This window comes from Rhinopithecus bieti, unplaced genomic scaffold (genome assembly GCF_001698545.2).
Source record: "Rhinopithecus bieti isolate Rb0 unplaced genomic scaffold, ASM169854v2 scaffold_10223, whole genome shotgun sequence".
Classification (NCBI taxonomy): Eukaryota; Metazoa; Chordata; class Mammalia; order Primates; family Cercopithecidae; genus Rhinopithecus; species Rhinopithecus bieti.
The window spans coordinates 2,512,022-2,539,420 of NW_016806659.1; the positions used below are offsets into that span (position 1 = coordinate 2,512,022).

At 45.0% G+C, this 27,399-nt stretch overlaps 1 protein-coding gene and 1 pseudogene across 2 annotated transcripts in view; one reads left to right on the plus strand and one right to left on the minus strand.

Moving 5' to 3' along the window:
- The first annotated feature begins 1,734 nt into the window (after positions 1-1,734).
- On the plus strand, positions 1,735-4,258 carry LOC108533026 (WW domain-binding protein 11-like; annotated as a pseudogene).
- Positions 4,259-11,135: 6,877 nt separating this feature from the next.
- The window catches only part of ERCC3 (ERCC excision repair 3, TFIIH core complex helicase subunit), a 38,116-nt gene continuing 21,852 nt past the window's right edge, over positions 11,136-27,399 (minus strand). For both annotated transcript variants that reach the window (XM_017877334.1, XM_017877335.1), the window contains exons 11-15: positions 26,798-26,894; positions 25,182-25,299; positions 14,896-15,014; positions 12,961-13,113; positions 11,136-11,563 (exon numbers count right to left, since the gene is read on the minus strand). In XM_017877334.1, coding sequence (XP_017732823.1) covers positions 11,432-11,563; positions 12,961-13,113; positions 14,896-15,014; positions 25,182-25,299; positions 26,798-26,894 — 619 coding nt within the window. In that variant the 3' untranslated portion in view covers positions 11,136-11,431. The remainder of the gene's footprint in view (positions 11,564-12,960; positions 13,114-14,895; positions 15,015-25,181; positions 25,300-26,797; positions 26,895-27,399) is intronic.

A 27,399-nucleotide genomic window follows, 5' to 3' on the forward strand; every position in this document is an offset into this window, starting at 1 on the left:
ATTATATATTATATATATGTAATTAGCCAGGCATGGTGGCACATATCTGTGGTTCAAGCTACATGGGAGGCTGCTGTGGGAGGATCGCCTGAGCCCAGGAGGTGGAGGCTGCAGTGAACTGTGATAGCGCCACTGCACTCCAGCCTTGGTGACAGAGCGAGACCCTGTCTCAAAATAAATACATAAATGAATAAAGGTTAATTTTAAACATTTTCATTTACTTATATTTTGGTTTTCATTTTTAGAGATGAGGGTCTTGCTATGTTGCCCAGGCTGGAGTCCTATGGATAGTCACAGGTGCCATCTCACCATCTTTGAGCACTACAGCCTCAAACTCCTGACCCAGGCAATCCTCCCATCTCCCAAGTAGCTGAGACCATAGGTATGTGCCACTGCGCTCAGCTTAGATTTTTAACCCAATAGAAAAAAATGGCAAAAGATAAGAATGGGGAATTTATACACAGACACACACACACACATACATACACACACATATGAAAGATTTCTCAACCTAATTCATAAAAGAAATGTCGGCCGGGCGCGGTGGCTCAAGCCTGTAATCCCAGCACTTTGGGAGGCCGAGACGGGCGGATCACGAGGTCAGGAGATCGAGACCATCCTGGCTAACACGGTGAAACCCCGTCTCTACTAAAAAAAATACAAAAAACTAGCCGGGCGAGGTGGCGGGCGCCTGTAGTCCCAGCTACTCGGGAGGCTGAGGCAGGAGAATGGCGTGAACCCGGGAGGCGGAGCTTGCAGTGAGCCGAGATCTGGCCACTGCACTCCAGCCTGGGCGACAGAGCGAGACTTCATCTCAAAAAAAAAAACAAGAAATGTCAATTAAAACTACACTAAAATACCATTTCCCATCTATAATATTTTCTTTTATTTTGTTTTTTAAGACAGAGACTCACTCTGTCACCCAGGCCAGAGTGCAGCGGTGCGATCATGGTTTGTGCCACAACGCCCCGCTAACGTTTTGTGTTTTTGTAGAGATGAGATTTAACTGTGTTGCCCAGGCCGGTCTGGAATTCCTCAAGTGATCCACTCGCCTTAGCTGCACAGTGCTAGGATTGTAGGCGTGAGCCACCACACCCAACCAGTACCTTCAGAATTTAAAAAATGTAACAATACATTCTGATGGTAATGCAGTGGGTAGACAAGCCTCTCGTGCATGGCTAAGCGACATGTGAATAAGTACAACCCTGTAAAGGGTCATGTGGCAGCATTTCACAAAACCACATATGCGGGAAGGGGGCGAGGTTTCAAGATGGCAGTGGCTGAGGAGCTGGTTGACCAAGAGGTCCTTACAAAGTGAAAGTTCAAGGCCAGGAATTGCCACCTCCCAACTTCTCGCAGTCCTGGGAGCATAGCAGAAGTGTTTCTTTTCTTCCTTCCTTCCTTTCTTTCTTTTCTTTCTTTTCTTTCTTTTCTTTCTTTTCTTTCTTTTCTTTTCTTTCTTTTCTTTTTCTTTCTTTCTTTCTTTCTTTCTTTCTTTCTTTCTTTCTTTCTTTCTTTCTTTCTTTCTTTCTTCCTTTCTTTCTTTCTGTCTTTCTTTCCTTCCTTCCTTCTTTCTTTTTTTCTTTCTCTTTCTTTCTTTTCTTTCTTTTCTTTCTTTCTTTCTTTCTTTCTTTCTTTCTTTCTTTCTTTCTTTCTTTTGTCTTCTTTCTTACTTCTTTCTTTCTTTTCTTTCTTTTTTAAAAAAATGAACAGTAAACCACACAAATTGTCCACATGGGATGGAGACCGACCTCATCCACCAAGGGTGGAAAGTGTATGAATCCCACAGACCGAGTCCAAAAGGAATCCCAGAAGAGAATTAAAGAACAAAAAACAGCACATGATGGTTTAAGCTGCAGTGCTTCTTGTTGTTGTTGTTGTTGTTTTGGTTTGATTTGGTTTGGTTTTGGTATTTTTGAAATGGAGTTTTTTGCTCTTGTCACCCAGGCTGGAGTGCAGTGGCTCACTGTAACCTCCACCTCCAGCGATTCTTCTGCCTCAGCCTCCTGAGTAGCTGGGATCACAGGCATGCACCACCACACCTGGTTAATTTTTGTATTTTTAGTAGAGATGAGATTTCACCATGTTGGCCAGGCTGGTCTCGAACTCCTGACCTCAGGTGATCTGCCCGCCTTGGCCTCCCAAAGTGCTGGGATTATAGGCGTGAGCCACCGCGCCCGGCCAGAGCTGCGGTTTTTAAAATGAAGGATCCCAAACAGATTATCTGGGGCATGGATAAATTGGGTGCAATGGAGTTGAACCCGCTGCAACAGCCACAATTAAATGAGAAAGTACTGAAAAACAAGCTTAAAAAACTGCGTGAAACCTTTGAACATATTTTACAACTCTATGAAAAAGAAAATCCAGATATTTGCAAGGACTTGAGAAAGCTAGAAGTAGAGTATGAACAGAAGAGGGCTCAACTTAGCCAAAATTTTGATGCTGTCGAGAATGCTCAGCATGCAGAAGTGGAGGGCATTCCTTTGAAAGATACGCCGCATGCTCCTTCCAACGTTTTGATCCAGGACATCCCACTTCCTGGTCCCAGCCACTCTCCATCCTTAAGAAAACCTCAGCCTATGGACCTCCAACTCAGGCAGTTTCTATCCTTCCTCTTCTTGGGCATACTGTTCCACATTTGCCCCCTGGCAGAAAACCTCCTGGCGCTCCCCCAGCCCACCTCCTCCTCAAGTCGTGCACATGTATGGCCATAAAGTGGGTTTGCCCCGGATCTTCCCCCTCATAGGCGAGATGAAGAAGACGTGTTATATAGTCCTGAACTCGCCCGGCAAGGTCGTGATGATGCTGTTTCCAGCACCAGTGAAGATGATGGCCCTTCTGCGGACAAGGACCAACATAAGCATGGTAACAAGACTGATGATGGTGACACCAACAGATCAGATGGAGAAAGTGGGGGGATGAACTGTGCACCGTGATGATGGTGAGAGAGACAGCAATGAAGAAAAGAACTCGGGTCTGAGTGTACAGTTCACAGATATGCCTGGAAAATCAAAAAAAAAGAAGAACATGAAGGAGTTAACTCTTCTTCAAGCCATGATGCTTCCTATGGCAGGTCAAGAAGTTCCTGAGGAGGGACCAGAAGTAGAGGAATTTTCAGTGGACGATGACAAAGATGATTCTGATAACTCTGAATCGGAAAAGCAGTCACAAGAACAGCGTAAAGAAGAATCTCATTCTGATGGCACATCCACTGCTTCTTCACAGCAGCAGGCTCTGCCCCCGTCTGTTCCTCCGTCTCAGATACAAATACATCCCATGCCAGGACCACCATCTCTTGGACACCACCTGCTCTCTTGGACATTACGGCCTCCTGGGCCACCTCCTCCATTCCTGAGATCACCTGGAATGCCAGGATTCTGAGGGCCTTTACCCAACTTTTACCTCCAGGACCAACACTAGCCCGACCCTCTGGCCCTCCCCCAGGTCCACCTCCAGGTCTGCCTCCCAGTCCCCCTCCTAGGGGACTCCCACCAAAAGCACCTCCCCCCGCACCTCTGGGTGTTCCTCCACCTCGTCCTGGCATGATGCGTCCACCTTTGGTGCCTCCGCTTGGACCTGCCCCCTCTGGGCTTTTCCCACCAGCTCCCTGGCCAAACCCTGGGGTTTCCAGTGCTCCACCCAACTTGATTCAGTGGCCCAAGACAAATGATACGAGTGCAGCCACCACTGAGAAGAAGCCACAGCAGTCATCAGTGTCAAGCCACAGATCACTAACCCCAAGGCAGAGATTACTCAATTTGTGCCCACTGCACTGAGAGTACGTCGGGAGAATAAGGGAGCTACTGCTGCTCTCCAAAGAAAGTCAGAGGGGCCGGGCGCGGTGGTTCACATCTGTAATCTCAACACTTTGGGAGGCCAAGGTGAGGGGATCACTTGAGGTCAGGAGTTTGAGACCAACCTGGTCAACATGGCAAAACCCCGTCTCTACTAAAAATACAAAAATTAGCTGGGCGTGGTGGCGCACACCTGTAATCCCAGCTACTCAGGAGGCTGAGGCAGGAGAATGACTTGAACCCAGAAGGTGGAGGTTGCAGTGAGCTGAGATTGCAACACTACACTGCAGCCTAGGCAACAGAGTGAGACTTTGTCTCAAAAAAGAAAAAGGAAGTGAGAGGATGATTCTGCTGTGCCTCTTTCCAAAGCAGCACCCAAATCTGGTCCTTCTGTTCCTGTCTCGGTACAAACTAAGGATGATGTCTAAGAGGCTTTCATGAAAGAGATGCAAGGGCTACTGTGACAGCTTCTGATGCCTGAACAGGCCTCTGTTCACAACAGTGGCCCATGGAGAAAGAGGCTCCTATTAAACTTAGATGAAAGAACTATTTCCATTGTGAGGGTGTTTTCTAATTTCAGTTCAAGGAATATCCTAAAATACAGCCTTGTTCAGAATTTACTGCACAGAAAAGAGGGTATTTCATTCAGAATAGATCAGTTATTGAAGCAGTGCTGCTAAGATCCATTCCCTTTCACACCACGATTTTCCCCGTTTCTTTCCCTTCTCCAGTTCTTTGGAAATTTGTGATCTGGGGTCTTAGTTACTTGATTGTTCTGACTCTCTTCTTGTGTGCGATGGGCATTGGAGTAGAGATTTCTGAAAGACCAGTTTACTTCATCTCGCCTTTTGTGTTTCAGTTATCTTTAATAGTTTCCTGTAAGTATTTTGTAATACTTATAATTTTACTTACAGTGAAATGGATCACAATGTAATTTCCTAATACAAAACAGGATACGTGGGAAGAAAATGTACAATTCTTTGATTAAAATTATTTCCCACTGAACTAAACTTTGATTGATGTGAAAAATAAATAAATGTTCTACACCAAGAAAAAAAAAAAAACTACATATGCATTCACCATTTTTGTTTTGTTTATTTTGTTTTTTTGTTTTGAGATGGAGTTTTGTTCTTATTGCCCAGGCTGGAGTGCAGTGGCACAATCTCAGCTCTCTGCAACCTCTGCCTCCCAGGTTCAAGTGATTCTCCTGCCTCAGCCTCCTGAGTAGCTGGGATTACAGGCACCCGCCACCATGCCTGGCTAATTTTTTGTATTTTTAGTAGAGACGGGGTTTCACCATGTTGGCCAGGCTGGTCTCGAACTCCTGATCTCAGGTGATCCACCTGCCTCGGCCTCCCAAGTGCTGGCATTACAGGCGTGAGGCACCACATCTGGACTGCTGGGTTTTTTTGGTTTGTTTGTTTATTTGTTTGTTTTATTTTGTTTTAAGATGGAGTCTTGCTCTGTTGTCCAGGATGGAGTGCAGTGGCAAGATCTTGGCTCACTGCAACCTCTGCCTCCTGGGCTCAAGGGATTCTCCTGCCTCAGCCTCCCAAGTAGCTGGGACTACAGGCATGTGCTTGGCTAAGTTTTGTATTTTTAGTAGAGATGGGGTTTCACCATGTTGGCCAGGCTGGTTTGGAACTCCTGACCTAAGTGATCCTCCTGCCTCAGTCTCCCAAAGTGCTGGGATTATAGGCATTAGTCACTGAGCCTGTCCCTGCATTTACCTTTGAATCAGCAATCCTACTTTTAGGAATTCACCCTGAAGATACACTTTACTCAATAAGAAAACCCATTTGCACAAGGTTTATTATTGAAGCATTGTTTGCAATTGCAGAATAATTTAAACAACTTAAATGCCACACATCTAACAATGCTTAAATGAACTATGGTACATTCGCACAATGGACTACTATGAGGTTGTAAAGAATGAGGAAGACCTCAATGAATTGATACAATTTCCAGAATTTATTAAGTTACAGAAAGACAAAGTGCAAAAGATTATCTACTGTATAATATCTATTGTGTAAGACAGAAGAAAAAATAAAAAAGAAAAAATAAGAAAGAAGGAAAAATAAGAAAATACGCATATATCTGTTCATTTCAGCTAAAAAGAAACACAGGCAAGATAAACCAGAAACTGAAATTAGATACCTACAGGGAATGTCAAGAAAGGGATGAAAAACACAAAGGAAACAGGGATAAGAGAAAGGTACTTTCCTAAATATAACTTTTTGTGTAGTCTAGACTTTGGAATCATGTTAGTGTTTTACATGCTCAAAACAGAAAAATAAATAAAATCAGCTGGGCGTGGTGGTTCACACCTGTAATCCCAGCCCGTTGGGAGGCTGAGGGGGGGAGGATCACGAGGTCAGGAGATAGAGACCAGCCTGGCCAACATGGTGAAACCCCGTTTCTACTAAAAATACAAAAATTAGCTGGGCATGGTGGTGCGTGCCTGTAATCCCTTCTACTCGGGAGGCTGAGGTAGGAGAATTGCTTGAACCTGGGAGTCGGAAGTTTGCAGTGAGCTGAGATCGCGCCACTACACTCCAGCCTGGCGAGAGAGCGAGACTCCATCTCAAATAAATAAATAAATAATCAACAAGGATAAGGACAATCTTTATATAAATGAAAGTTTGATACAAAAAACCCCCAAATGAATGAAACTGCTCATGAAATGAATGGCATAACCACACTGAAGGATGGTTGGGGAAAAACACAAGCAACACAAGATTAAGACCCTGTGCCCTCAGGTTACAAACCCAAACGTCCCTAACAAACAATTAACTCAAATTAAAATTAGAGTTAAATGAAAATTAGAGTCATCTAATTAGAACTCGAATTAAAATTAAAATCTAATTTTCACAGAGGCATAAATTAACAGGTCTGAAATGACTTTCGTACATTCTGCAAGGGAACAAGTAAGAAAATATTTAATATATTGTGTAAAATGGGAGTCAGTTTTCTCATTGTCAAAGAAGGAAGTTGTGAACATAAAATACAGGATAAAATAAACCCTGTGGGCTGGGTCCAGTGGCTCACGCCTGTAATTCCAGCACTTTGGGAGGCCAAGGCGGGTGGATCACTTGAGCTCAGGAGTTCGAGACCAGCCTGGCTAACATGGTGAAACCCCCATCTCTACGAAAAGTACAAAAAATTAGCTGGTCGTGGTGGTGGGCACCTGTAATCCCAGCTACTCAGGAGGCTGAGGCAGGAGAATCGCTTGAACCTGGGAGGCAGAAGTTGCAGTGAGCCGAGATTACACCATTGCACTCCAGCTTGGGCAACAAGAGTAAAACTCCATCTCAAAATAAATAAACAAACCCTGTGTAGAAATTTTAGTGAACTCATGGGGGTAGATAGAAAGATACTGTTGGAATGGATATAGATGAAGAAGGATATGTAGGTGTGTGTATACAAAATTATACAATGCTACTGTTATCACAGATCAAGTTCTCAGTAATATTTTTCTAGGCTCTGTATTCCATTCCACTGGTATATTTTTCTGTGCCTACTGCACTGTCCTTATAAATTCTCTTCAATATTTTTATTTTTTTATTCTTTGACATTTATTTTACCATTAGTTGGTAAGTTTCCATGACAAATCTGGTTAAGACTTTGATTTAAAATTTGTTAAACTGGCCAGGTGCTGTGGCTCATGTTTGTAATCCCAGCACTTTGGGAAGCCAAGGCAGGAAGATCACTTGAGCCCAGGAGTTCAAGACCATGCCTTGCAACGTAGTAAGACCCTGTCTCTACAAAAAATTAAAAAAAAAAAAAAATTAGCTGGGTATGATGGCAAATGCCTGTAGTCCCAGCTACCGGGTTGGACTGGGGTGCTGAGGCAGGAGACTCGCGTGAGCCCAGGAGGCCAAGGCTGAAGTGAGCTTTGATTGCGCCACTGAACTCTGGCCTGGGTGACAGAGTGAGACCCTGTTTCAAAAAAAGATTACATTAATAGGCTAATACAGGCAGAATTGACATATTTCATAAGATAATCCCTAAGCATTGCATATTTTTTATGCTATTGTAAATAGTATTTTTTGTTTTAACTTCCAAATGTTTGTCTCTGAGTATATAAAAGATTTCTTTTTTTTTTTTTTTTTTTTTTTTTGAGATGGAGTTTTGCTCTTGTCGCCCAGGCTGGAGTGCAGTGGTGCAATCTCAATTTACTGCAACCTCCACCTCCTGGATTCAAAAGATTCTTCCACATTAGCCTCCTGAGTAGCTGGGATTACAGGTGCTCACCACCACACCCAGTGATTTCTTTGTATTTTTAGTAGAGATGAGGTTTCACCATGTTGGCCGGGCTGGTCTCAAACTCCTGACCTTAGGTGATCTACCTGCCTCGGCCTCTCAAAGTGCTGGAATTACAGGTGTAGTGAGCCACCACGCCCGGCCAATTGCATTTTTTAATATATCAATATTGTATTCTGCAGTTTGTATTCACCCTTCCTCCACCCTTTTGCTCTATCTGGTGGTCCCTTGATGGATATATGAGGCCCACCCACGTTGGTGGGGGTGGATCTGCTTTACTCAATCTGCAGCTTCAAATGCTCCTCGTTCCTGGAAACACTCCTACAGATACACCCAAAAATGCTTAACCAGTCAGCTGCCATCCCTTAACTCAGCTGACAGCTAAAATTAACCACTACCTTTTCCAAATATTTGAGGGTTTCCCAGACTCTTTTTCTATTGATTTTTAACTTAATCCCACTGTGGGCACAGATTACGGCTTGTATGGCTTAAATACTTTCCAATATATTAGGACTTGTAGGACCTGACATTGATTCTATCTTGGCAAGTGATGTGTATATTTGAAAAGAAATGCTTACACTGCTGTTACTCAGCAGCATATTCTGTAAATGTCAATTAGGTCAAGTTGGTTAATAGTATTGTTCAAGTCTTCTATATCTTCACTGATTTTAGCTGAATTATTCTAGAAATTTACAGAAAAATTTCCTAGAACTGAGTTTAGCATGACTGCATGACTGAGAAATGATATATAAAACTGGTATATAAAATGAATTGTATTTTATGTATTACCAACAGACATTTGGACATTTAGATAAAAACTTGTTACATGATGTCAAATAAAAAAATCTGGAGCTTAAGTTCACAGAACAGACAATGTTAAGAAAAATAAGAAGAAAAAATCTGGACTTGGTAAAGGCAGACTTTATTTGAAAGGATTGTTGCAAAGTGGTGGGGAGGGGCGTACTATTGCAGCAGGGAGAATGCACTGAACATAAGATCTGTTTGTCTCAGGGTTAGGCAAAGGGGTTTTCTTTTATAGGGAGGGGAAGCAAGTAAAAGACAGAAGTGGGATGAAGGGGAGTGGCATGGTGGGACAGTAGATCCAATCAGTGACTTACCCTGAGTCCAGTCTATTCTCTCCAGGGGTGGAAGGGAGGGTGAGTCAAAGTTCAGGGGTCCGGGGGTAGAAGAGAATCTAAACCAAAGTCTGGTTCATAAGCATTTTGTTCCCATTGATCACTGGGGACAGTTTAGCTAATTTATGAGGCAAAGAATGGGAACTTGGAAGGCCTGTGTCTGGCCTCGACTGGGGTCTTCAAGGGCAGCATTCATGAGTCATACCAGGAAGGATGGTTCTCTGCAGTAAACTACTTGCCAGAACACCAAAGACAAGGGATTCCTTTAAATGTGTCTATTTCCTAGGATCACAGGGTTCAGGTAAAATTCAACATTGTCAATAGACAAGAAAACGGGGGCCAGAAATGTGAAAATACAGGAAGTGCTCAATATTGAGGATCTCAAGTGTGAAGGCATGACAGGAGGCGAGACTGAAAAGAGTAATGGTTACAGTCAAGTTTGAACATTTGAGTGCCAACCCATCAGGGTTACATGACAGGCGAGTCTGTGGGCTCAAGTGCGCACCTCAGATGGGGCTGCTCAGGCCCTCTCCTCCTAGTGAGGGCCCTGTTACTGGTTCCTGGGGTTTGCCCTGATAGAGTGGCTAGATGCCTGGCAGCACCAGCTGCTGACTAGACTATGAGACAGTGTTTGTCACCAAAAGGTCAGCTCAGAGAGGCGGAATGTGGGGCAGGTGGCTCTTGTTTCAAAGCCCCCTGATGAAAGAGGTATTAGGTTGGTGCAAAGGTAGTTCTGTTTTTTGCCATTAAAAGTAATGGCAGCCAGATGCAGTGGCTCACGCCTGTAATCTCAGCATTTTGGGAGTCCGAGGCAGGGGGATCACAAGGTCAGGAGTTTGAGAGCAGCCTGGCCAATATGGTGAAACGCTGTCTCTACTAAAAATACAAAAAGCCGGGCATGGTGGCGGGTGCCTGTGGTCTCAGCTGCTTGGGAGGCTGAGGCGGGAGAATCGCTTGAACCTGGGAGGCAGAGGTTGCAGTGAGCCAAAATCGCACCACTGCACTCCAGCCTGGGCAACAAGGCAAGACTCTGTCTCAAAAAAAAAAAAAAAAAAAAAAAAAGAAATGGCAAAAGCCAGAAGCCAGTTACCTTTGCACCAACCTAATACTTTCTTCTCCTCAGATGGTCTGTGGCTGCATCACAGACAGCAGCCCACCTGTGCTGGAGCTGAGTACAGGAAGCTGCTGCCGAGCTGTGGGGATGGGCAGGGACTCCACTCGGAAGCCTTATGTGGCCAGGGTTTCAACACTCATCCCCAAGTGTGAGCGCTGTTTCCCATTGGAGGGAGTGAGCCTCCTCCTCAGAGTCACAAGTCTTTCTGCAAGGCGGATATGCCTCATGGGTGCCTACATTTCAATGAGCAATCCTGCCTAGACTGTCTTTTCCTCAACACCTTTGCTTTCATACCAGGAACAGAAGAGAAAAGCCCAAAGCCATTAAAAATAAAGTAGCAATTAAAACATCCAAGGGCACTAAACTGCTATTAGAAGAGGAATCTAGCCCCTCAGCAATATCTAAAAACGTACTTTGAGGGAGAAACAAGAAGTCACTCTTTCAGAGATGAGCCACCAGGAGCCAACCTGGAAGGCCTTCATGATGTAGGTGTCTACCTTGGACAAGGTTGCAGGAACAGCTGTAACTACCAGAAGAGCAGGAAGCTGTGCGGCTGAAGCCCCAGTCTGAATCCACCAGGCTAAGCTGTGAGCAGGGACCAGTCAACTGCCCAGGCTCTTCCCTCCAGCTGGATCACCCTCCCCGTTCCCCAGGTCTTTCCTGCTGACGCTTCTTCTATCTCAGGGTACAGCTCCCTGGTAGCTCCCTGGGGAGGGGCTCCATCTTAGTCATCTGTGCCGGCTACAAAGTAGGGCCTTGATGGAGGCTGGTCATCCAGACATAACCCATGCCCAGGAAGAAGCATAAAAACACTTGTACAATGAAGAGTGGTTCAATGGTCCATTCTGTTTATTCAGAACAGTAAGATAAATACACCTTAAATATTAAAATTTTTTATATACAGAAATGACCCCAATCCCCAAAAAGTTTGAAAAAATATTATCTCCTCCTCCTTTATATTGGACCCATGAAGGCAGAGCCAAGCCCTTGAGGCAGTTTCCTCAGCACAGTTTGGCCAACGCCGGAGGGAAGGTCAAGGAGGTGGAAGGAAAACGTTATGCTGAAAATCCCTTTCCAACGAGGGTGCCAAGCGCCGGTCTTGAACGAAGTACCCCGCCTCAGCATCATTTCCTGAAGCGCTTGAAGAGAGGGTGCACATGTTTGCTGGGCGCCTTGCTCCGTGATGAGTGGTACTCCATGTACACAGTGTCGTCGGCCCCGGACATAGAGCTCATGGTGCCAAAGCGCCGAGATGCCTGCCGGGAAGAGGGGACCAGCCCATGTTAGTCTCCAGAAGAAAAGACACTCCTTTTGTAATATTTATAATCACAGCAAATTTTATAAGACTTACATAAATTTAATACATCATTTTAAATAATATTTACAGATCGCTTACTGTGTCTCAGGCATTGTTCTAAGCATTTGACGTGCATTGTCTCCTCTAATCCTCAAAACTATTATAATCCACACCTTAAACAAGAGGAAACTGAGACACAGAGAGATGAAGTAACCTCGCCAAGATCACATAGCTCTTAAGGAGATGGGGCTTGAACCCAGGTAGCCGGGCTTCAGACTGTTCTTAACCATAAGGCACACTGCCTCACTTAACAACAGCTTCTGAACAGTTTTTTTTTTTTTAAAGAGAGAAACAGGGTCTCCATATGTTGACCATGTTGGTCTCAAACTCCTGGACTCAACGGATCCTCCCGCCTTGGCCTCCCAAAGTGCTGGGATTACACACATGAGCCACCATGCCTGTTCTGAACAGAATTTTTTAACAGTTAGGGCAGAAGTCCCTTAAAATCTCCTGAGACACCACCATGAGGCTTTGAATCAAGTGGAAGGACAGAAAGCTCTGGGCTTGACTCTTGGCTGTGCCTGGGTTCCCATGGAGAGTGCCCCCTAGTGGGGGAGAAAAGCCTTAGGCTCAAGGGAGGGCAGCCCCTCCGCAGGGACAGCTGCTTCCTTGGCCCAGCAGTTGCTCCCCTTCCGGCTCTAATGGCAACTGAATTTCAAACGCACCTGACTGAAGTGCACTTCTCCCCCTTGGACAGGCCTGATAATTCTCCATAATGATGCTCTCACTAATTAGACCATATATTTGCTTGGCCTAGAGCAGGCAGATTTGTAGAATAAATGAAAGGTTGAGTATTTTCACAGAACATTTTTCAAAGTTAAGTATTGAAGCTACCACAAGAGTTGACCTCAGAGCTGTCTTAGGGGCTAGAGGGCTCAGCTTTATCACTGAGGAGGAACCAGAGGAGAACTGTGTGCCCACGACCAGGAATGGCAGCCCTGTGTGGGGAACTACATGCCCCGGCCCATCACGCTCCCTCCAGTCGCCACCAAGTTGAGCTGGGGTCACCTGCTTGCCATCCCGGGCTTCAACATCAAGATCTAACGAATACTCGTGTGAGTAAAGCAGGAGACAGTCATAGCCACTGCGAGCTCAGCTGTAGGCAACAGGACCAGGCACACACACCAAAAGGGCAACAAGGGTTGTTTCTACTCATCTCTTCCGTGTTTTCCAACATTTCCAAAAAAATCCCATGGGCCCATCCAGGGGCCCACAGACTACATGTCTGTGTCTGTGTCTACAAACGCTGCCCTGTGGGAGCACTGACACCTGGACCCTCCTCACCCATTTACTCACCTGGCTGGATCTGGAGCCAAATTCCCCAGCCACCACCTCCTCCTCGGCATCCAGGTCAGTGGCTGCCAGGACCTTCTGTAAGAGCTGCTGCTGCTCTTCTTTCGTCGAAAACGCCAAGTCTTCCTCCTCCATGCCAGCAAGCTTCGTGATCACCTGCAAAGCCCAAGCCAGCAGACATGCTCCCTTCTGCTCTCTCCCCCCAACCCTTCTCTGCCTTCTCCTGGGTCCACCTGCTCTGTTCACTTCCCTCCCCAGGCCCAGCCACTGTGGTGGCCAACAATGGAGAGCTTCTCCCTAGAATTCCAGAGACCAGCATCAGGAGCCGCTTTTAACACAGAGCTTGACTAATGATCTCAAGACCGGAGGGACACGGGAATTTCAGAGAAATCTGCCCCCAACACATAGCATCTAAATGATCATGTATGGAAGATCAACAGGAAGAATCTCAGTAAGTTTAAAAGGCTCCTTCGGGTAGCCTTCACATCTTGGAGCAGGCAAAGGAAGGGACAAGAGACTGGAAGGCACATGCTGTGGCCCTTTGAGAAGGTCCCTGGCATCTGCTGTGCCCAGCAACTGGGGCTTCCAGCAGGAATGAGCACATGAAAATGAAAATGATAGGATATCAGGAAGATATTTACAGAACTTCTCTGAAAGAGTAAGAACAGCATGGTGGAGACTGGGTTTTCATTTCTATGGGGATAACTTATACAAGGGCTCCCTATCCCTGCAGAAAACTTGGGTTGATTCTGCAAAGGGAACTCTCCTTCCCTCCAATTCTCATAATGTTAATTAAAGGAAAATTCCTAGAAGTAAGGATCTGAGTCCTTCTGGGCAGGGATCCAGAGTATAGACAATGTGCACCTCTGCCCAGGGCCCAACCACTCCAGGTCATGACTCTGGGAACTCCAACGACTGCTCCTCAACAGGCAGCACCGAAGACACAGCTCCAACCAACACAAACTACTAAGCTATGGTATTGTGCCTTTTTGTCGAGGTCACCTTTCAAAGAATTCAGAGCAGCTCTTTCTGACTTGGTGCTCCTCTTACCCTCACAGCTTGGCAGGAATCAGGAGGCAGGAATGCTATTACCAGCAGGGATTTTCATGGATGGATAAAACGGTCACAATGCAAATCCTCCAAAAAACTGGGCTCAAAACCCAAGCATCTTGTCCTCTAGGCCAGCATGAGGTCTGAAAAGTGTCACTGCCTCTAGCTGAAAGAGGGGAGGCGAGACAACCCTGTCCTCCTAAGGCCAATAATGGGAATTCTCACCAATGCATAAAGAGACACATTAAAAATGTATCTAAAAGGCAGCCTGGATTGCAGTCTTTTGCAATCAAGAACCTGGGAGTCTGATGTTCTAGGGATGTCCTTTTAGTGGACCATAGGGGTAATTTAATTCCCCTACTTCTAGAACCCTCCATCTATCCCCCAAATATAAAGCTCTTCTGGACACCAAATACTGACATAAAAATATTTGTGTAACAGGAAAGAAAGCAAATGCCTCAGCCAATGAAAGTCAGCCAAAGCTTTAGAATTTTCCAATTATTAAAATACCTGATTTGTAGTACAGGGATGGCTCTGATGTTTGGGAGGCAAACTGAGGCACACTAAGGCCTGGAGCTTACCAGCTGATGAAAGGAAGAGCTCTCGTAGCTACCTGGAGAGGCATCCCTGAGAAAGCAGCCCTGCGGGGCTCAGACTCACACAGTGCTGGCCATAGTGCTGTGGCACCTCAGTCCTGCCAGGACGGCACACTTCCCGCCAACAGCTGCCCTCAGTGATTCATGCAGAGATAAAGGGAGTTTGAGGCAAGGCTTCTAATCCCCTAATGCTTGGTGCCTGCCTGCTGACAGTGGTCCTCACTTCTCCTGGAGGCCAGGGTACCAAGAAGGCCTCGGTCCTAGTCTAACCAGAGGCCAAATGGATATGTACCTTGAAGCTATAACCTTGATCTACCAAGAATCTCTGCCGCTTGGTTGAGTAAGCCATTTCCTGTGTGTCCTGGGATACCAGTGAGTAGAAAAAGGCATTGTACTCCTCTGCAACCATCCCTGCGAGAAAAAATGAGAAAAGGAAAGAAAGAAGACAACATTAGCCATTAGAATGCCAAGAGCTCAGGGTCCCAGGTTCAAAAGCAAGCACTGCAGTGGAAAAGCCCTGCACTCGGGGTTACCGCCTGAACTTGGCATGGGATTCCATCAAAATTTAGAAGTCTTTTATGCTTCCAAGGACACTATCAAGAAAGTGAAAAAACAATCCACAGAACAAAAAAATATGTGGAAAGCATGTATCTGATAAGAGATTTGTATCTAGGTTATATAAAAAACTATTGAAACAAGACAAATTAATTATAAAATGGGCAAAGAATATGAACAGATTATTTCTCCAAAAACAATATAAAAATAGCCAATAAGCACAGGAAAAGATGCTCCACACCATCAATCACCACGGAAATGCAACTCAAAACCACAATGAAATTATCACCTCACCCCTACGAGGGTGGCTAGAATCAAAAAAGCAGATAACTGCCATTGTTGTCAAGGATGTGGAAAAACTAGAACCCTCATGCATTGCTGCTGAGAACACAAATGATGTGGCTGCTTTGGAAAACAGTCTGGCAGTTCATCAAAATGTTAAACACAATGTTATAACCACATGACCTGGCAATTCCACTTCCAGGCATAAATCCAAGAGAAATGAAACTATATCCACACAAAAATTTGTACATGAATTTCACAGCAGAATTCTTCTAAGAGCCAAAAAGTGGAAACAGCCCAAATGTCCATCAACAGATGTGTGGATAAATAAAATGTGTGTCCATGGAATCGAGTATTATTTAGCAATAAAAAAGAATGAAATACTGACAGATGCTACAATATGGATAATTTTTTGAAAACATTATGCTGCCGGGTGTGGTGGCTCAGACCTGTAATCCCAGCACATTGGGAGGCCGAGGTGGGCGTGGATCACTCGAGATCAGGAGTTTGAGACCAGCCTGGCCAACATGGTGAAACTGTCTCTACTAAAAATACAAAAATTAGCCAGGCATGGTGGCTCATGCCTATAATTCCAGCTACGTGGGAGGCTGAGGCAGGAGAATCCCTTGAACCTGTGAGGCAGTGGTTATAGTGGGCCAAGTACTCCAGCCTGGGCAACAGAGCGAGATTCCATCTCAAAAAAGAAAAAAAAAAAGAAAAGAAAAAAAAAAAGAAAACATTATGTTAAGTGAAAAGAAACCAGTCACAGAAGGCCCCAAATGGTTTGATTCCATTTACATGAAATGTACAGAAAAGGCCTACAAACATGAAAGTAAATTAGGGGCTGCCTAGGGCTGGGGGTAGGGAACAAGAGGAAATTAGGAGTGGCTGTGCATGGATGAGGGTTTCTTTTGGGAGCTCATGAGAATATTCTAAACATGAATTGTGGTGATAGTTGCACAACTTTGTGAACATGGTATTTCCTAGGTTTTCTTCGAGGATCCTTATAGTTTGAGGTCTTACATTTACGTCTTTAATCCATTATGAGTTGCTTTTTATATGTGACAGGCAGGGGTCCAGTTTCATCCTTTTGCATACAGTTAGTCAGTTTCCCCAGCACTATTTATTTGAATAAAGAGTACCTTTCCCACTGCATATTTTTGCCAATTCAACAAAATTGGCACAGATATGCAGTGGGGAAGGTACTCCTTATACTTAGTTGGCTGCAAGTATATGACATTATTTCTGGGCTCTCTATTCTGTTCCACTGGTCTATGTGTCTGTTTTGTACCAGTACCATGCTGTTTTGGTTACTGCAAGCCCTGTAGCATAGTTTGAAATTGGATACTGTGAGGCCTTTGGCTTTGTTCCTTTTGCTTAGGCTTGCTTTGGGTATTCAGGTGCTTTTGTGGTTCCAAATGAATTTTATAAGTTTTTTTCTAATTCTGTGAAAAATGCTGTTGGCAATTTGATAGAATAGTGTTGAATCTGTAGATTGTTTTGGGCAGCTTGGCAATTTTAATGACATTGTTTCTTTCAATCCTCCAGCATAGAATGTTTTTCCATTTGTTTCTGTCACCTATGATTTATTTCAGGAGTGTTCTGTAGTTATTCCTAGGTTTTGTCTTTTGTTTTTACAGCTATTATAAATTGGATTGTGTTCTTGATTTGGCTCTCAGTTTGAATGTTACTGGTGTATAGAAATGCTACTGATTTTGTACACTGATTTTGAATTCTAAAACCTTACTCAGTTGCCTATCAGGTCTAGGAGCCTTTTGGTGGAGTCTTTAGGGTTTTCTAGGTATAGAATCATCTCATTAGGAAGACAGATAATTTAACTTCCTTTTTTCCTATCTGGATGCCTTTTATTTCTTTATCTTGCTAGATCAGTATGGGTAGAACTTTTAGTACTATGTTAAATAGGAGTGGTGAGGGTGGGCTCTGTCTTGTTCCAGTTCTTTTTTTTGGGGGGGGACGGAATCTCACTCTATCGCCCAGACTGGAGTGCAGTGGCGTGATCTCAGCTCACTGCAAGCTCCGCCTCCCGGGTTCACACCATTCTCCTGCCTCAGCCTCCCAAGCAGCTGGGACTACGGGCACCTGCCACCATGCCCGGCTAATTCTTTGTATTTTTAGTAGGGATGGGGTTTCACCATGTTAGCCAGGATGGTCTCAATCTCATGACCTCATGATCCACCCACCTCGGCCTCCCAAAGTGCTGGGATTACAGGCGTGAGCCACGCGCCCGGCTGTCTTGTTCCAGTTCTTAAAGGGAATGCTTCCAGCTTTTGCTTGTTTAGTATGATGTTGGCTGTGAGTCTGTCATAGATGGCTTTTATTATTGTGAGATATGTTCCTTCGATGCCATTTGTTGAGAGTTTTTATCATGAAAGAATGTTGAATTTTATCAAAAGCTTTTTCTAGGCCGGGCATGGTGGCTCACGCCTGTAATCCTAGCACTTTGGGAGGCTGAGGTGGGTGGATCACCTGAGGTCACGCCTTCTAGACCAGCACTGCCAACATGGCAAAACCCTGTCTCTACTAAAAATACAAAATTAGCTGGGCATGGTGGTGCATGCCTGTAGTCTCAGCTACTTGGGAGGCTGAGGCAGGAGAATAGTTTCAATCTGGGAGATGGAGGTTGCAGTGAGCCAAGATTGCACCATTGCACCACTCCAGCCTGGGCAACAAGAGCAAGACTCCGCCTCAAAAAAAAACAAAAAACAAAAAACGAAACACCTTTTCCTTAGGATGATTATATGCTTTTCCTTAGGATGATTATATGCTTTTCATTTTTAATTCTGTTTATGTATGTGGTGAATCACATTTATTGATTTCCACATGTTGAACCAACCTTGCATTCCAGAAATAAAGCCTATTTGTGGTGAATTAACATTTTCATATGCCACTGGATTTGCTTTGTCAGCATTTTGTTACAGATTTTTGCATCTATGTTCATCAGGAATACTGGCCTGTAGTTTTATTTTTTGTGTATTTGCCAGATTTTGGTATCAGGATGATACTGGTTTCATAGTATGAGTTAGGGTGAAGTCCCTCAATTTTTTTGAACAGTTTCAGTAGAACTGTATACATCTGGTTCAGGACTTTTTTAGTTGGTAGATTTTTTTTTTTTTTTTTTTTTTTTTTTTTTTTTTTTTTTTTTTTTTTTTTTGAGGTGGAGTCTCACTCTGTTGCCCAGGCTGGAGTGCAGTGGCACCATCTCAGATCACTGCAACCTCCACCTCCTGGGATTAAGCAATTCTCCTGCCTCCACCTCCCACGTGGCTGGGATTACAGGCACACACCACCAAACCCAGCTAGTTTTGTATTTTCAGTAGAGACAAGGTTTCACCATGTTGGTCAGGCTGGTATGGAACTTCTGACCTCAGGTGACCCACCTGCCTCAGCCTCCCAAAGTGCTGGGATTAGAGGTGTGAACCACCATGCCTGGGCCATATTTTTTAAAAATTACTGATTCAATTTCTCCTTATTGATCTGTTCAGGGTTTCAATTAATTCCTGATTCAATCTTGGGAAGTTGCATGTTTCCAGGAATTTATCTATTTCCTCTAGATTTACTAGTTTGTGTGCACAGAGGTATTTGTAAGTCTCTGAGAATCTTTTGTATTTCTGGGGATCAGCTGGGAAGAAACGGGGTTTCTCCATGTTGGTCAGGCTGGTCTTAAACTCCTATGATCTGTCTGCCTTGGCCTCCCAAAGTGCTGGGATTACAGGTGTGAGTTGCTGCACCTGGCCTTATTTATCTTTTCAAAGAACCAGCTTTTTGTTTCACTGATCCTTTGTATTGTTTTTGGGTCTGAATTTCATTTAGTTCTGCTCTGATTTTAGTTATTTCTTTTCTTCGGCTAGTTTGGGGGGTTAGCTTTTTTAAATTTTTCTAGTTCCTTCAGGTAAAATGTCAAATTAATTTGAGATCTTTCTATCTTCTCGATGTAGGTGTTCATTGCTATAAACTTTCCTAACATTACCTTTGCTGTACCCCAGATATTTGGTATGTTGTATCTGTTTTCATTTGTTTCAAATAATTTTTGATTCCTGCCTTAATTTGTTTAACCAAAAGTCATTCAGGAGCAAGTTGTTTAGTTTCCATGTAATTGTGTGGGTTTTTTTTTTTCCTTTTCTTTTCTCTTTTTAGAGATGGGGTCTCTTTATGTTGCCCAGAATGGTCATGAACTCCTGAGTTCAAATCATCCTCCCACTTTGGCCTCCCAAAGTGCTGGGATTACAGGCATGCACCACTGTGCTGGCCAATTGTGTGGTTTTGAGAGTTCCACCTGGTACTGATTTCTACTTTTATTCCACTGTGATCCAAGAATATGCTCGGTATGATTTCAACTTTTTTGAATTTATTGAGACTTTAATAAAGTTGAGCCTAAAGTCTCACATTGCTTTGTGGCCAAACACATGAATAACTTTTTTTTTTTTTAAATTGTGACAGAGTCTTGCTCTGTTGCCCAGGCTGGAGTGCAGTGGCATGATGTCAGCTCACTGCAACCTCTGCCTCCCAGCTTCAAGCCAGTTCTCCTGCCTCAGCCTCCCGAGTAGCTGGGACTACAGGCGCACGCTGCCACACCCGGCTAATTTTTGTATTTTAGTAGAGATGGGGTGTCACCGTGTTGCCCAGGCTGGTTGCAAACTCCTGAGCTCAGGCAATCTGCCGGCCTCAGCCTCCCAAAGCGCTAGGATTACAGGCGTGAGCCACCGCACCCGGCCCACGTGATCAATCTTAAGAGTATATTCTGGGGGCAGATGAGAATATATATTCTGGGGTTGTTGGGTAGAGTATTATGTAGACGCCTATTAGGTCCAATTGTTCAAGTCCAGAATTTGTCAGTTTTCTGCCTCTATAATCTGTCTAATGCTGTCAGTGGGGTGTCAAAATCTCCTACCACTATTGTGTGGCTGTCTAAGCCTTTTCCTAGCTCTAGAAGTACTTGTTTTATGAATCTGGGTGCTCCAATGTTGAGTGCATATATATTCAGGATAGTTAAGTCTTCTCGTTGAATTGAACCATTTATCATTGTGTAATGACCTTTTTGTCCTTTTTTAATGTGGTTGGTTTAAAGTCTGTTTTATCTGATGTAAGAATAGTGACCCCCTGCCCCACTCTTTTTTTTCATTTGTGTGATAGATTTTTCCCTATCCCTTTACTTTGAGCCTATGGGTCCTGTTACATGTGAGACAGGTGTCTTGAAGACAGCAGAAGGCTAGGTCTTGTTTTTAATCCAATTTGCTACTCCATGTCTTTTAGGTAGGGTGTTTAGGTTGTTTACATTCAAGATTAATATTGATACATGAGGCTTTATTTCTATCATGGTGTCATTAGCTGGTTGCTCTGTAGTTTTGATTGTGTAGTTGCTTTACAGGGTCTGTGGGCTATGTGCTTACATGTCTTTCTGTGGTAGCAGGTGTCACCATTCTTTCATTTCCATGTTTAAAAATCTCAAGCATCTCGGCCGGGCGCGGTGGCTCAAGCCTGTAATCCCAGCACTTTGGGAGGCCGAGACGGGCGGATCACGAGGTCAGGAGATCGAGACCATCCTGGCTAACATGGTGAAACCCCGTCTCTACTAAAAAATACAAAAAACTAGCCGGGCGAGGTGGCGGGTGCCTGTGGTCCCAGCTGCTTGGGAGGCTGAGGCAGGAGAATGGCGTAGAACCCGGGAGGCGGAGCTTGCAGTGAGTGAGAGCCGGCCAATGCACTCCAGCGCTGGGGCGGCAGAGCAAGACTCCGTCTTCAAAAAAAAAAAAAAGAAAAAAGAAAAAATCTCAGCATTCTGAGGGCCAGTCTGGTGGTACCAATTTCCTTTTAGCGAATTGCTTGTCTGGGGAAAGATGTTTATTCTTCTTTGCTTATGAAGCTTAGTTTGGCAGGGATATGAAATCTTGGTTAGGATTTCTTTTCCTTTTTTTTTTTTTTTTTTTTTTTTTGAGGACGAGTCTCGGCTCTGGTTCACCCAGGTGGGGGAGTGCTGTGGCCGGGATCTCAGACTCGCGCAAGCTCCGCACCCGGGGTTCACGCCATTCTGCCTCAGCCTCCCAGGTGGCTGGGATACAGGCGCCGCCACGTCGCGGCTAGTTTTTTGTGAGTTTTTTAGTAGAGGACGGGGTTTCACCGTATTAGCAGGATGGTCTCGATCTCCTGACGCTCGTGAGTCCGCCCGTCTCGGCCTCCCAGTGCTGGGATTACAGGCTTGTAGCACCGCGGCCCGCCAGGCCTCTTTTTTTTCTTAAAGGAGGACTGGGCTCATTATGGTTTTTTGGTTTTTGTTTTTTTTGTTTTGAGGTGGAGTCTTGCTGTTGTTGCCGAGGCTGGAGTGCAATGGCACAATCTCAGCTCACTGAAACCTTTGCCTCCTGGGTTTCAGCAATTCTCCTGCCTCAGCCTCCTGAGTAGCTGAGATTATAGGCGCCCGCCACCATGCCCAGCTAATTTTTGTATTTTTAATGGAGACGGGGTTTCACCATGTTGGCCAGGCTGGTCTCGAACTCCTGACCTCAGGTGATCCACCTGCCTCGGCTTCCCAAAGTGCTGGGATTACAGGTGTGAGCCACTGCACCTGGCCTGCTTTTTTTTTCCTTTTAAACAGGGTCTTGTGTTGTTGCCTAAGCTGGAGTGCCGTGGTGGGATGTCAGATCACTGCAACCTCTGCCTCCCAGACTAAAGCGATTCTCTTGCCTCAGACTCCCGAGTGGCTGGGACTAGAGGCGCAGACCACCACACCTGACTAATTGTATTTTTTGTAGGAACAGGGTTTCGTCATGTTGCCCAGACTGGTCTCGAACTCCTGAGTTCAAGCAATCTGTCTACCTTGGCCTCCCAAAGCGCTGCGATTACAAGTGTGAGCCGCCGTGCCTGGCCAGGATTTCTTTCCTCTTCCTTTTTTTTTTTTGAGACGGAGTCTCGCTCTGTTGCCCAGGCTGGAGTACAGTGGCCGGATCTCAGCTCACTGCAAGCTCCACCTCCCGGGTTTATGCCATCTTTTCTTTTCTTTAAAATGCTAAAAAACAGTCCCCCAATCTCTTCTGACTAGTAAAGTTTCTGCTGAGAAGTCTGCTGTTAACATAATGAGTTATATGACCCTTTTCTCTAGCTGTCTTTAAGATTCTTTTGTATTGACTTTGGAAAGTCTGACGGCTATGTGCTCTGGGGATGATCATCTTGTACAGTAAGATGATTCATTCTCACCATGGATCTTAGCAACCTTAGCATAAGATTTTTATTCCCTTTCTTAAATAACTTTTACCTTTTCACTTTAAGAAAGCACTTTACAGCTTCTCTTTGCCATATCTGAATTGCTAGCATAGTTACACTTGTGCTTTGGGGCCATTAGTAAGATAAGGGTTACCTGAAAACAAGCACTGAGACACAGTGACAGTCCATGACAACTGAGATGGCTACTAAGTGACTAACGGGTGGGGAGAATTTAAGCAAGAATATGCTGCACAAAGCAAGGATTCACATCCTGGATGCTACTTAGAATAGTGTGTAATTTAAAGCTTACGAACTGTTTATTTCTGGAATTTTCCATTTAATATTTTTAGACTACAGTTGACCACGGGTAATTGAATGTGGAAAGGAAAATTGCAGATATGGGGGGACTACTGTTTTAAGAAACTAGGACAGAAAATTTTGTGGCCTGAAAGACTTGATCCTTCAGGAAAATCTGAACATTTCTGCTTTGTAGTTCAAATGTCAGTAGGTTAAGCATACTGCCCTTGAATGTAATTGTTTCTCAGTCTTAGAAGAGCTCAGACATGCAAAGACAGGAGCCAAGTGTCTTATGTTAGTGTTTTGAGTAAGAAAACAACTCTATTCACTTTTGTTGTTGTTGTTGTTGTTGAGACAGTCTCACTCTGTCGCCCAGGCTGGAGTGCAGTGGTGTGATCTCGGCTCACTACAAGCCCCACTTCCCAGGTTCACACCATTCTCCTGCCTCAGCCTCCCGAGTAGCTGGGACCACAGGCATCCGCCACCATGGCAGGCTAATTTTTTGTATTTTTAGTAGAGACAGGGTTTCACCATGTTAGCCAGGATGGTCCCGATCTCCTGACCTCGTGATCCGCCCGCCTCAGCCTCCGAGGATTACAGGCGTGAGTCACCGTGCCCGGCCTTCTATTCACATTTAAAGGAGTTTTTAAGGCTGGGCACGGTGGCTCACACCTATAATCCCAGCACTTTGGGAGGCCAAGGTGGGTGGATCACTAGAGACAAGCCTGGCCAAAATGGTGAAATCCCATCTTTACTAAAAATACGAAAAAATTAGCTGGACATGGTGGTGCATGCCTATAGTCCCAGCTATTCGGGAGGCTGAGGCAGGTGAATCACACTTGAACTCAGTAGATAGAAGTTGCAGTGAGTCAAGATTGTGCCACTGCACTCCAGTCTGGGTGACAGAATGAGACTGTCTCAATCAATCAATCAGTCAACCAATAAAGGAGTTTTCAAATTAGAGTAAGGAATAAGTAATGAATTATGTTCACATTTACTAGCAGATCATATTCCTGTCAGTTTATAAAAGCTACTGTCTCAGCCTCCCAAGTAGCTGGAACCACAGGCACACACCACCACACCCAGCTAGTTTTATTTTTTGTAGAGATGGGGTCTCGCTACATTGCCCAAGATGGTCTCAAACTCCTGGGCTCAAGCTGTCCTCCTGCCTTGGCCTCCCAAAGTGCTGGGATTATAGGTGTGAGCCACTGTGTCCAGCCAGTCCACTACATTTTATGATTTATAAGCTCAATCCTCACAGAAGTCTTGGCAAGATAGATTGTCACCCCCACTTTGGATGGGAAAACCAAGGCTCAGAGGAGCAAATAATTTGCCCAAGGTGACACAGCTGGTCTGGTGCCCGAGTCCATGCTATTTCTAGTCCATGCTATCTGCCTCATCTCCATTTTAAATACAAGCTCCTAGATGCTTCTTAAACACATTTGAATGCAGTACAATTCCAACATATGCCCACTAATCTTGTCATTTTCAAACATTCCAGCAGTCCAGATGCCTCCTTGAATAAGCAAATTCCTTGAGGACAGGGCCTGTGTCCTTGTCTCAGGATGTGCCCTGGTCCCAGTAAGACAGATATGGCCACCTCTTAGCAAGAGTGTCAGTCCCTGCCACGCCCACAATGACGGTCTGGGCCCTTTTACTGCAGTTAAGCAAGCACAGGGGTGCCACGCCTCCTCAGAAAAGGTCTTAGGAATGCGGATTCGCACCTCCTCACTCACTGCACTTGCCCTGCCCCTGCTGCAAGCTGCCACCAGGACAGCACTCTGCACAGGTTATGAATGATGTGTCCATTGTGTGTCTGCCCAAGCTGCTCCTACCAAACCTTTCCCTGCCTCCTGTTCAAGTTCCAGAAGCAGCTTCCAGCTCCTCCACTTACACTGCTGGCCCAGCTCTGTTTTCTCCCTTCCACATCTACCCCATAAGCACTGCCTCGCCCTAGCTCCCTCTTACCATCTACCAACACAGCTGCACAGTGTACAGAGCACATCTGTGTGGATTCCATGCCGCTGTCATGGAAAACACCTGCATATTCACCCCAAGGCATGAAAAATAATGATGCGCATAAGGATCTAGGTCTTTGCTTTGGGATCCCCTCCCTCCAGAGTCTATTTAGCCCCAGGGCACATGGCACCTCTTACCCCTATTGTCTTCCTAACTCAAGTGGTTTAAGAAGAGCCACCTCCTGCAACAGAAGATGAAAGGCCACTTTACCTTTTTTAGCTCGAAGCACTCGCCCTAGTCTTTGGGCTTCCTGACGCCTGGAGCCACCATGGGATGAGATCTGAATGAGGACATTTGCTTCTGGCAGATCAAAGGATGTGTCACCTACCTACAGAAACAAATCAGAAGATTTTTATATATGAGGAAAAAAAAAATCAACTCAAACCATCCCTGAGCTTGGCCTGCGCAAGTCTGTGCTGACACCCACCCCCATCATCAAGGGACACCAGGAACCAGGACAAAGGCTGCGGCGCTACACAGGATCCAAAATTTAAATAAGTTCTGTAGACAACTTTGAAACATAATCACTCTTTTATCCTCTTTGTACCAGGGTCTATCTGATACAGGCAGAGAGGTGAAGCAATAAACCTCAGAAAGGCATCTCAGGGTCTCCAGGACCTTGTGTGAGTTCTCCTAAGAGTCATGCTAAAGAATTAATCCCAGGCATCAGTGACATTCAGAGAGCTGGGTGCCAGGAGCCCAGAGATGAGAGGGCCCTTCAACAGAGACTGACTTTGAGTCATTCATTTTTTTGGCTACAGAAATATGTCTCCACAAAACCATCCATACTCTTACCTGGTGGCCACTGACACCAGCAGCACACATGGGATGTGACCTGGGAAGAACAACTGCCCTATATGGGATTCTAACTGTAGGTGGATTCCTCAGCTCTGGGGGTCCAAACATCGAGGTACCCAGCCACAGACATGAAGGTTTGGTGCTTATGTGCCCAGCCACAATCATGTAAAATCTCATTTCTTTTATTTATTTATTTTTTTTGAGACGGAGTCTCACTCTTGTTGCCTAGGCTGGAGTGCAATGGCACAATCTTGGCTCCACTGCAACCTCCACCTCCCGGGTTCAAGCGACTGAACCCTCCTGCCTCAGCCTCCTGAGTAGCTGGGATTACAGGCATCTGCCACCACACCTAGCTAATTTTTGTATTTTTAGTAGAGACGGGGTTTCTCCATGTTGGCCAGGCTAGTCTCGAACTCCTGACCTCAGGTGATCCACCTGCCTCAGCCTCCCAGAGTGCTGGGATTACACCCATGAGCCACCCCGCCCAGTTGTAAAATCTCATTTATTTTGGGCTTTGGGTCTGTCTGAACCTGAATGACTATTCTAACCTGTGGGGCTACAGCTTCTGATTTCAGAGTAAACCATCCCTGAGCTGGGCCTGCGCAAGTCTGTGCTGACATCCACCACCCACCAAGGAACACCAGGAACCAGCGCAAAGGCTGCCGCCACACACAGGATCTCCAACTTGTACAGAGAACTTCATCTGAATGCCTACTTTTGCCACAGTAGGAAATGAACTTTTTTTTCTTTTATAAACAAGGAAATACAACTTAAAATTCCTACATCCCAAAAAGAATTGGAAAAAACCTCAAAGAGCCTTTATAGATGACCCATGATGCATGCAAACCCTCAATCTGCTCCTTCCACTAACGCCAGGCAGTATCCCCTATCCCCGCACATGTTGGAAATGAAAACATACATGAGAAGTTCCTTCAGCACACGTGAATTCGCTGTCCAGGAATCATAGTGTGCCCCCCAGGTCCCCAGAGTGCTAGGGGCCTCACCTCCACCCCATACGCCACACAAACCTTGGATATGAAGATGGTGTTAATTTTGGGGTTGTGCTTGAAATTCTGGAGAATTTGCATCCTTTCCCCCTGAGACGTAGGTCCGTAGATGTAGGGTCTAGAGAAGAACAAAGCTGTGTTAGACCACAGAATCATGCCTCAGTTGTCCTGAAAATACATCAAAGGGAAAAAGGAGCTCAGGCAAGCTATTCTCAAGCAGAAAGCCCTCTGTCATGCAGGAATATCGTTACACCCACAAAAGTGACTGGCTACACACGCACCCCCCAGTCTTCCCCACTGATTCTAGGTTTAGGCCCACCATTCTCCTCGGGATTCCCTTCTTTCCGTTTTTCGTTTTCCTTTTGGACTATGCTTTTTTCCTGCTTCAGCATCTCTCACTCTCAGCACAGATTCTATACAAGGAGAATCTCCAGATTTCATGAAGCCCAAAGAGAGTGACGAAGAAAGCACTGCTATTTCCAAAAAAAGGCTGGAAGCAACTGTTTGCCAAGGCACAAGCATGCTCCAAGAGATGAGCAGAAAGGAGAAAAGTGCCCTTCAGTCATCTTTGTGCTGATTTCCCAAAACACTGAGTTTTTTTTTTTTTTTTTTTTGTAAGAATG